This window comes from Eptatretus burgeri, chromosome 14 (assembly GCF_056783735.1).
Source record: "Eptatretus burgeri isolate ZD-2024b chromosome 14, Ebu_testis_v1, whole genome shotgun sequence".
In the NCBI taxonomy this organism is placed as follows: Eukaryota; Metazoa; Chordata; class Myxini; order Myxiniformes; family Myxinidae; genus Eptatretus; species Eptatretus burgeri.
Window position 1 is genome coordinate 40,103,081 of NC_140974.1, and position 10,776 is coordinate 40,113,856.

The 10,776-nt window shown below is 42.6% G+C and overlaps 1 protein-coding gene across 7 annotated transcripts in view; it reads right to left on the reverse strand.

Annotated features, from left to right (window-relative positions):
- ATM (ATM serine/threonine kinase) overlaps positions 1–10,083 on the reverse strand; it is a 154,878-nt gene extending 144,795 nt beyond the window's left edge. For 3 of the 7 annotated variants that reach the window (XR_015051151.1, XR_015051153.1, XR_015051152.1), the window contains exons 1-5: positions 9,926–10,083; positions 6,923–7,003; positions 4,989–5,098; positions 4,626–4,759; positions 4,266–4,421 (exon numbers count right to left, since the gene is read on the reverse strand). Coding sequence is in view for 4 of the 7 variants with exons in the window: in XM_085854442.1 (XP_085710568.1) it covers positions 4,266–4,421; positions 4,626–4,759; positions 4,989–5,098; positions 6,923–6,994 (472 nt within the window). In the remaining 3 variants the exon portion in view is untranslated. Of the gene's footprint in view, positions 1–4,265; positions 4,422–4,625; positions 4,760–4,988; positions 5,099–6,922; positions 7,013–9,757; positions 9,820–9,925 lie in introns of those variants that run through there. The other 4 variants (XM_085854442.1, XM_085854439.1, XM_085854441.1 and 1 more) reach the window with 3 other exon arrangements.
- Positions 10,084–10,776: the final 693 nt, after the last annotated feature.

The following is a 10,776-nucleotide window of genomic DNA, read 5'->3' on the forward strand; positions in this document are numbered from 1 at the left end:
TTAGACCAACTTCTCGGATAGACGGCGTATTAATTCTGTCTGTTTTGACACCGCAGTCGTAGTTCCGATTCTATTCTCGCAAGTATTGTCCTTCCTGTGAGTTTGGTTCTGCATCCATCTTATCCACCCTATCTAGCTCTTCCCTGAGCCTCGACTTTGGAAAGAAAAATCCATCTGGCACCCTGCCCTACTCACCAAACTCTCTTCCCATGGTATTCAAGGCCATCTCCACTCATGGCTCGCAGACTTCCTCTCCTGTCGCAGTCAACGTGTGGCCCTAAATGGAGTTCTTTCATCCCCTCTTCCTGTGCAGGCTGGAGTTCCTCAAGGTAGCGTTCTGGGCCCTGTTCTTTTTCTGGTTTTCATCAATGATCTCTCGGACTCTCTGGAAAATCCTCTATTTCTCTTTGCCGACGACTCCACCCTCTGCCGTACCATCTGTCATCCCTCAGACCGGCAAGCAGCAGCTTCTTCGCTCACTGCAGATCTGGATAAAATCACAAACTGGTCCAACACGTGGAACATGTCTTTCAATCCAGACAAATCTCACACTCTCACTATGTCTCTTCGAAAGGACCGTTTACAAACCCCCCCCATCCACTTTCTCAACAATCCTCTGGAAGAAGTCTTTTCTTTGAAGCTTCTAGGTCTCACTATCTGCCATGACCTTTCCTGGGAAAGTCACATTTCCAACCTCGCCTCAAAAGCCAGTCGCCGACTGGGAATCCTCCGTCGTGCTAAGTCCTTCCTCGGCCCTCTTGAGCTCCTGACCACTTACAAAGCTTTTGTCCGTAGCCTGATGGAGTACTGCTCTCCCCTCTGGGCTGGTGCTCCTGCATCCCACCTTTCTCGGCTTCACGCTGTCGAAACCAGGGCATTTAAGATCATCGGCATCTCCCGCAATGAAGCTGAGTCTTTGGGCCTCTCACTCAATCACCGCAGGTTGGTCGGTGGTCTTTCTGTCTTCTACCGACTCCTCTCCAGCCTTGTCCCCCCTGCTCTCTCTGCGATTTGTCCCCACCACATTTCCACAGGGCGCTCAAGGTCCGCCAACAACCCCCTTCTGGTAAAACTACCAAAATCACGAATCACTGCTCATCTTCACTCTTTCATTCCTCTTTTTTCCCGCCTTTGGAATAAACTTCCTCACTCTATTCTTTCCCATTCTTCCCTCCAGGCTTTCAAAACAGCTGTTCACCACCACCTCTTATCTTCCCCCATCCAAATCCTCGATCTTTTCTACCCCCGATAATCCACCCAAGCCCACTTCCTTCCTTCCTGAAAGTCCCTGAAATGTCCATCTTCTCTTCGCCATGTTCCCCGTCCCATCCCCATCCCTCTCCCTTCCACAGTTCACCTAATGTGTCTGTTCCCCACTGTTTTGTCCCTTCCACTCCCGCCCCTCTTGTCTCATGCCTCCTTGCTGTGAGTTGTGTGTTAGCTCTCATACGAGCCTCGACCAAGGTATCCAAAAAAAAAAAAAAAATATGCCACACGACATTGTCAACAAAGCAAATGTCCATTCCAGAAAGTAGACAGGTATTTTTACAAGTAACCAGAAGTATTATACCCCTGCATGTAACATATTGTTGTGATGGAGCTCGCAATGCGATATGCCTCAGCTCCGGGATTTTCTATCACGCGAACAGCCGAAAGGTGGTAAGCTAAACTGCGTTCAATTGAATTGTGAATTCGAGAGTTCATAGACCACTTTACCTCATGCAGTGTTCAAGTATGTAATTAAATTGAAGTAAAATAAAGATTTTAAAGGTGGTATGAAAAAAAAATTAATTTCCCCAAGTTTACCACCGTTGATGCAGTCTTTTCACATCACCTTATTTAACACGTTACATTAGTTCCTCGTGCCTGTTGTTTGTGTCCTTTATAACGTTCTTTAAAACAGTAAGTTTCCTGTTTGGAATAAGACTTCCAGACAGGCAGACAGACCAAAAAAAAGCATCTCTCTACTTTCTGTGCGTGTGCGATCTGCTCAAATTCAGAGCCAACGTACTGCTGAACTGCCACTTCGTTTTCCAATGCATGTTCCAGTTCGTATTCAAAATGTAACATAAAATTGAAATCAAGTTGCTCCTCAATCATAAAATGGCATTTGTAAATGGACGGACAGACAGAAAGACAGAAGTTAACCTATTTCTTAACCCCGCTCTTAGCTTTGCGTGCGTGGGGTAATTACCTGGTGCTCGGATTCACCTTACGATTCCCCATTAATCTGAATTTGGTGGCGGAATGCACATGCGAGGCGAATGATGGGAAAACATCTCTTACCCTTATAGGGGTATATTTTCAATAAAACAAAAGAAATATGGGAAGAGGTGGACGGGATATGGGGAATGGAACAAACCAAGTGGTATGATAGACATGCATTGGAAGAGAGGGGATATGCAAACTTATATACAATGATAAAGATATAAATAATCCCAACCCAGCTCTGGCGTCACACAACAGAATCTTCCAAACAAAGGGGAAGCAGACGAGGGCTTTCCAATTGCACGATGGTAATCGGTGGAACAGGGGCACAATCAGTGGTCAGTGGGGCGAGCACAATTTGTGGGGTGAAGGTGTTGCCGTGCGAGTCGCATTCTGGATCGAAACACACAACACAGAAGCGCTCTCCTCCTTGGTCCACAGCACAAAGAGATCGGGAGGCAAAGAAAGCTAGCGAGATGAAGAGAGCCAGCAAAACGAGGAAGGCAAGAACCAAGAACGCACAAGAAGGTGCCAGTTTTTACCACCCCAGAACTGCCCATGCCTGATCACTATAGGTCACTGCTCAGGATGTGGATGGTGCTCTTTCCACAGCATTCATTGCACACTCCCACCCCCCATCCAGAATGTTCCCACAATTCTCAGGCTGCTTATCACAATCTGGTGTTGTCGAAAGGATATGACATACCTCCTCCGCCCTCCCCCACCCCCTCACTGGCATGGGTTGCTCAAAACTGCTGAACAGTTCATAATCAGTTCATTGACATGCAAAGCACTTCCATTGCACATTTTTGTGGCTGCAAGTACTCACCTGGCCCTGCCCACTATGAGGACGTTTTTATACCTATAATCTTATCCCTAGCTATACGAACTATAAAGTACATACACCGCTTCATCAGCGGCATGTTTAACAAGATGACTTCCTCTGACATTTTCTCTGTTTACGGGTGTAAATCTATGCAACGTGAAACACATGAGGCATACTATAATCTTACCACTACATTTAAACAATGGATGCCCCACTCCCCCCCCCCAACCACACCCTTCCACATAACAATATTATACCTCATCAAGCAGTTGTTCTAATTCCAAGAGGACATCACAAAAGTTGTATCCCCACTTGTAACTTTTAAATAAAATAAAAAGTCCAAGTGATGCCAAAGTTTACATTTATACGATGTCATCATTTACTGACATGCCTCGTAAATATTAAGTCTCTCACACCATCTCTTTGATTTCAGGAATTTAAATAATGGTATCCAGCACCAAGGAAGTGGGTGTGGCAGCGTGTGAAAGAAAGAAAAAAAATGCACATGAAATCCACCAATAAATTTCATACAAGGACTAGAATGGCACTTCGACAGCACAGCGTCGACCGATATGCCTCCGACCACATGATTACCTCATTATACATACTTGCACCAAGTTTGATTTGAATCCCTTCAGCTGCTCTCAAGTGTCACATTTTTGCCTGATTTGACCTCTGACCTTTGACCTTTGACCTCTTAATGACAAAATCTAAACAGTTCATCTTTACATCATTATACTTATACCAAGTTTGGCTTCAATCCCTTCAGCCATTCTTCAGTTATCGCGGTAATGAAAACCTATCATGGATGGATGGACGCACAGACAGATGGATAGCCGGACGGCAACCCGAAAACATAAAGTCTCTGGCGACTTCGTCGGCAGAGGCATAAAAAAGAGAAATATCCCAGCTGATGAGAAGACATTTTGCATCTGCTGAAGAATTTAACACAGCTATGTAAACTGCATTAAATAAACTTTCGAGGGAAGGATTCTGTTGGGATCGACAAGCTGGGAACAAGCTGGGCAAAGTGCATACAAGAGGATGGAGATCATGAAGCACAATGTGACGTGAATAAAGTTTTCAATAGTACTTTATATATTATATAAGCAGGGTGACTGAAATTTTAGGATGATCCTCATCTACCTGAAGTCACAATCATCAGAAGTTCATCCCCTTGTAATCACAATCAAATAACAAGAAAATTCTCTCAAAGTTAGAATATCCAGACCTGTCCAGTTTGTGTGAGCTAGGCTTCTCCAGTACTTCCGATGGGCTAGCACATGGCGCAGTAGCACAAAGCTGTATTGTTGGCCAAGGAGAAGCCAGAGGGCCGAGTCTTTCAACACCAAAGTCACATGACGCATGAGCGTCTTGCAGCTCACACCTGCACAAATGACATAAAATATGGTCTGGAAACTGTAAAAGCCACATTTCAAATGCAGTCCATTGCACACGATTATTATGTCAACATGTCAAAAAAAAACAACTCAATTTTCATAAAAGAAGAATAATTTCGACCTTAAATAAAAGTAGATTTCAATGTGCAAATGAAAGCTAAAAAAATAAAGAAAAAAAGTGATAAGCGTACGTTGGTTCGCAGCACAAAGGAAAATCCTGAGCAGAGTGAGGAGGTTGCAGGCACGACTTTGACTGCTGGTCGCTGCTGTACGGCTGCCAGGTAACAGCGCTGCGATCTCAGTCTGCACGTGGCGTTCCATGTAGCTGCTCCACACCAATGAAATATCATGACAAATGGCATTTGATATCAAAATTCCAGTGACCAATAGTGCTGTAAAATATTGCTGAAACTAGTGTAACAAGAACAATGTGCAAGCAAAGAAGAAAGAGAAACATGGAAGAGAAAAGTTGTCATAATTATCTAATAGTGTTTACATTTGAAATGTTCAACAAGTTGTGGGAGGGGAGTGGCAACACAGGTGAGAAAATTTACTTGAAAGCAACATCCCAAGACACCATTCCATTCCTGCTGCCTGAGTTTTTATCCAACAGAGTGATCACATCACGTCGTTTGAGTAAGCTTCGCAACCGCTCCGATTCTCTCTGCAAAAAATGAAGTCAAACAATAAATAAAAAACCAATGTCACCCTGCGGGTGACCCGTATCTTGCCAAAAGGTGACCACGTGTGACTTCTTTAAGGTCACACTGAGGTGAACAGAGCTGCTGTCCGCCAGAAGCGACTCCTTGAGGAATATCTGCCTACGAGAGATTCCGATGAGAATCGTTCTACAGAGTAACCATGAAAAATATGTGTTTGCCTCATAACGTCACCCAACGACGTCATAATGTCTCAAGCTTGACATATCGAGAAAGCACTCATCGAGGTGTTCAATTTGAGGTACTACACGATATGGTTCCTAAAACTTTAAAATTTGACCTTGGGGTCAAATATGTTTGACCTCAGGCGCTAACCATGAAGGTCAAGGACAATCGCCACCAAAAACTAATCAGCTGAGCGCCAGACCATATACTACATTCCCATAAATTTTGGAGATGATTCGATTAAAATTACTCAAAAAATAAGGGGTTTGTCGACCTCTATGATTTACCGCAAAGTGACCTTGACCTTTGACCTTGACCTTTATGTGTGCTGAAGGGTATTGTAATAATACTACGACATGTGTACCCACAAGAGTTTCCGATGAGAATTGTGCTCTACAGAGTGATATAAAGGTGAAAAATCCAATGATTACAGACAAACAAACAAAAAAAAAAAACTTACCAAGTAACAGATCTTGCAAAAACTTCATTTTGGCAAGATAACTAGAAGAGCACTCGGTAGAGCGCACACCTCCACCACGTAATGCCTGATCCATAAGAACATATTGGGCTCAATACATTTTTGAAATACCATGCTATACCGTACCATATCGTTTTTGGCCCAATCTCTCAATGGTGAAGAATCACATTAAAAATTAAATAATTCTCGTATCCAGATCCGGATTCAGATCTTCACCAAAATCAAAACAATTGTTCCTTGCCACACACCCAACCTGTCCAGCAAGTTTCGTCCGAATCCGTCCAAACTTTTTGAGATATCGTGCTGTATATCATTTTAGCCCTATCTCTCAATGGTGAAGAATCACTTTTAAAATTCTAGTAGTCGGATCCGGATCTTCACCAAAATCGAATCAGTTCGTCCTTGTCGCACACCCAACCTGCCCACAAAATTTCACCCAGATCCGTCAACTTTTAGAGATATCCTGCAAACAAACAAGAAGACATCACATGCAGAGCACGATACTTGCAAAATCTGCAAAACAAATTTGACCTTAAAAATAACTTGTGGTTCAATTCAATGACCAAATGTGCAACTCCTCTTGAAATTTCATGTGAATTGGATGAAAATTGACAATCTTAGAAATTCAGTCTATGTTGATGTTTTGGCCGAAGTTGACCTCAAATATTTTGACCGAAGTTGACTGGTTGAATTCAATGACCTGATTTGCAAATCCTCTTCAAATTTCAAGTCAATCGGATGAAAATTGAGGATTTTAGAAATTCCAGCTCAGTTGTTGACCTTTTGACCTTTTGACCTCAAAAACAATATACTTCTTCCTTTTGACAAACTCCACCATGTGATGAAGTTTCATGAAGATCGGTTTAGAATTGTGATCTGTAGGCGATAAACAGACAGACAAACAGACAGACAGAATAACAAAATCGACTAACCAATATACTTGAAAGATCTTCGATTTTGCAAGTAACAAACAGACAGGGGTGAAAACATAACCTCCTTTACCTTCGGTGGTGGAGGTAGTAAATTATATAAAATAAAATATGCACAAAGTATTGCCCCACAGTGCTAAATGCTAAATGCCCCAGTCAAAACAAAATAAACACTCTGGTGGTCTGTCGGATCTCACCTTCCGCTCGGTGGCTTTGTCTGAATTCAAATGATGAAGGCAAGACCATAGCTCACGCTCGACCGCAGCCATTCACCAAGCCTGCACTCTCTCAAATGCATGAGAAATTTAATAACAACGCTGGAAAGCAATGACGTGTAAACCAAAATGATGAATAATACATTATTCAAAATAATTTTCTTTGCAAAAAAATATTTTCTTGAAACGAGAACGGAACTTGGAAGAGCACAAACTCTGTCAGGCTGAATAGTTTAAGTTTCGTATCCTAACAATAGGCCAGATCTGCATCCGGACCTGAACAAAAATCTAATCGGCTTGTTCTTATCATCTCACCAACTCATGCACCAAGTTTCGTCCAAATCCGTCCATAACTTTTTGAGACACTGTGATATATATCATTTTTGGTAGCATATCTCAATGGTGAAGAAAAGAATCACTTTTTTTTAAAAATTTCGGATCTTCAACAAAATCTAATCAATTCGTCCATGCCACACACCCAACCTGTCCACCAAATTTTGTCCGAATTCGTCCACAATTTTTTGAGATATCCTGCTCACAGACAGACAGACAGACAGACAGACACAGGGGCGAAAACACAACCTTCGTCCCCTTAGGTGACGGATGTAACAAGAAAAGTTTTCTTGACACAAGAAGACCATTTGTTTTAGCCGCAAGAAAATTCTCTCATTGTTTTATTCTTTCAAGAAAACTTTTCATATAAACGAAAATTTATATTTTCTTTCTAAGAAAATTATTTGTGGTCGTGTTTTAGTGTTTATTAATTAATGGGGTGGGACGATACATCTCACCGAATTGTAAAATTTCACCATTCCTTTTTGGTTTTTTTTTCACACTTACTCGATATTAACAAGTAAGTTAGCCTGGTGTTGGCTTAGTGGTTAGGGTGGTTGGCTTGGGATCTTAGGGTCCTGAGTTCAAGCCCAATTGGCCACTGAATTAACACCAGGTAGGGTTGACATCGCCTGTCATCCTTCTGAGGTCGGTGAACCGAGTACCAGTGTACTGGTAATAGAGGGCATTGCATCAGCAGCATTGTCGTGTCCCAAAAGATGATAGCTACCCGGCAGCCAAGCTGTCATACACAAGAAGAACAGGTAAGTCCCACAGCGTATCCAAGAAATACTGTGATATGATGACATGAGGCACTAAGGACCTAAAAAGGCTGGATCTTGGTTTCATTACTCACCTCACCAATTTTATATTAATCTGACACCTATCGTGGAGGTTGCACCTGGATCACATGGAAGCACAAAGGCACAGAAAAAGGAGATCATTGCACTTTCACACAAATTACAAGGACAATTGTTTATGATAGACAAACACATGATCTGTCTATTGTCTGTCTGTCTGTCTATCTGTTTATCGCCTACAGGTCACAATTTCAAACTGATCTTCACGAAACTTCACCACACGGTCGAGTTTGTCATAAAGGAAGAAGCCTATTGTTTTTGAGGTCAAAAGGTCAACATAGGCCAAAGGTCAACCACAGGTGCGATTTCTAAAATCCTCAATTTTCATCCGATTGACTTGAAATTTGAAGAGGATTTATATTTCAGGTCACTGAATTCAACCAGCCAATTATTTTTGAGGTAAAATTTGTTTGTCTTTTGTCTGTTTGTTTGTGTGCACGATTTCTCAAAAAAGTTGTGGACGGATTCGGCCGAAACTTGGTGCACATGTTGGGTGCGTGACAAGAAATAAATTTTTCGATCTTGGTGAAGATCTGAATCCGGATCTGGATACGAAAATTATTCAATTTATCTAAAGAGATTCTTCACCATTGAGAGATCGGGCCAAAAACTATATACGTATGATGTTTCAAAAATGTCTTGCGCCCGATATGCCCTCGTGGATGAGGCATTGCATGGCAGAGGGATGCGCTCTACTGAGTGACCTTCCAGTTCAAAAATGTATTGGGCTTAATATGTTCTCGTGGATCAGACATTACGTGGCGGAGGTATGCGCTCTACCAAGTGCGCTTCTCGTTACCCTCGCCGAAGGAGAGGGCATTGCATTTGGGTCCGTTTGTCCACACAGAACTTTCATGTTTTTCTCCGCAACCGCTTGTCGGATCGAGACAAAATTTTCACCATTGGTGCCACTACTCGTGTAGAATGTTTTTAATGACAATTATGACATCATACGTCACGTGGTATGGCAGCCATGAAGGGAAAACGGAAAAACTTTGGACCTTTGTATCTCTGAAACTGCACCAAGGGAAACAAATTACACGTGGCACATTGCAAGTATGCCTCATGGGGAATGAGTATGATTTTTTTTAATGACATCATAGGTGCCTTCGTTGTGACGTCATAATAGCAAATGTAGAACGCTACATCCAATCAGCATGAACATCGAGGGATAAAATGGTCCACAAAAAAATTTTATTTGATGACGTCATCGGTCACGTGATTTAGGCAGCCATATTGTTTGTTTGTTTGTTTTTAAACCTTCAAAAAATCTTCTTCTCTGAAATGGCTGAACCAGTCATCACTGCCAGCAATTATAAAGTGGCAGTTCTAATTATGCGTTTTATTAATTACGGAACACACCAGTACACACAAACACCACACACACCGAATAAAACAAGGACTGTGCAATGATTGGTCAGAAATCTCCTTGTTATACACATTCCATGTAGATAGTATACTACTGCGTAGACGATGTGCACGATATGATCATTCCTACGCAAATGTGAGAAACGTCACTCAAGGAAATCGTATCACAGCCAAGGCACATCCATATCGACGTTCGATGAGAAAGATTTACTTTCATTTCCGAGAAAAAAAAAATACAAAATTAAATTTTCCTCACAATTGTGTGGATTAATTTCGAAGAGAGCTATCCAAACCGGCGGAGGAGTACATACAGAGGGGGCGGTGAATAAGCATCGAAGGAGGAAAAATAGTGCGAGTCAAAGGGACGCCGTTCCCGCCAATTTAGTGAATCCGGTTTGAAGAACGAATAAAAAGTTATGCTCACCCTCAACCGATGCGACAAGACCACGCACTAAGTCAGGTCCAAAGTCCTGCAGATCGAACCATGAGATTTGTGAGCGACTCAAAAAGGAAAGCAAAGGACAGCGTCGAGAAGCCACGTGAATCCAACGTTTCCCGACTGAACAACCATTTCCCATTGGGTTCCGACAATACACTTGCATTAAATAATGATGAACCGTTAAATTATAAGTTTGTACAAAAAAAATACATTACATAAATGAAAAGCGAGGAGAACGAAACAAATGCCAGAAATGCCGCTGCGACCTACGTCGTCATGGCTCTTCAAAAGTGTGTCAAAGCTGATCAGAATCCTCATTGACAATACGTGCTATTATATATTGTACGCTTTTGTCACATTTTAGAAGTAATAATTTCCTTTACGTAATAGAAGTAATAGACGACGCAATAATTGACGACGCAATGGTTGCCAACCAATGGCTGAGAACCTTCGATTGTCTAATCTGTCAATGTTCTCTCTCAGGTCAGGTCAGGTATGGGAGCATGTGCCAGAACAGCGCGTCGCTGCGTCCACTTTCCGCCGGTACTCCAGGGGCCTCCGTCTGGCCATCCCCCAGGCAGATACCAGGCCCATCCCCATCTCCTTGAGATGATGGTCAACCTGCTGCAACCACGAGGCACGTGGTCGGCCCACTGGCCTCCTCTACTCATGAGACTCCCTCGCTGAGAGAATCTGGTGAGCAGGATCAGCGTCAGGAAAACGAGCCACATGTCCATACAGCCGCAACTGACGCTCACGGACTATGCAGGTAACAAATCTCATCCGAGTCTCTCTCAGCAACCGCTCGTTGGACACAAAATCCGACCAGCGATAGC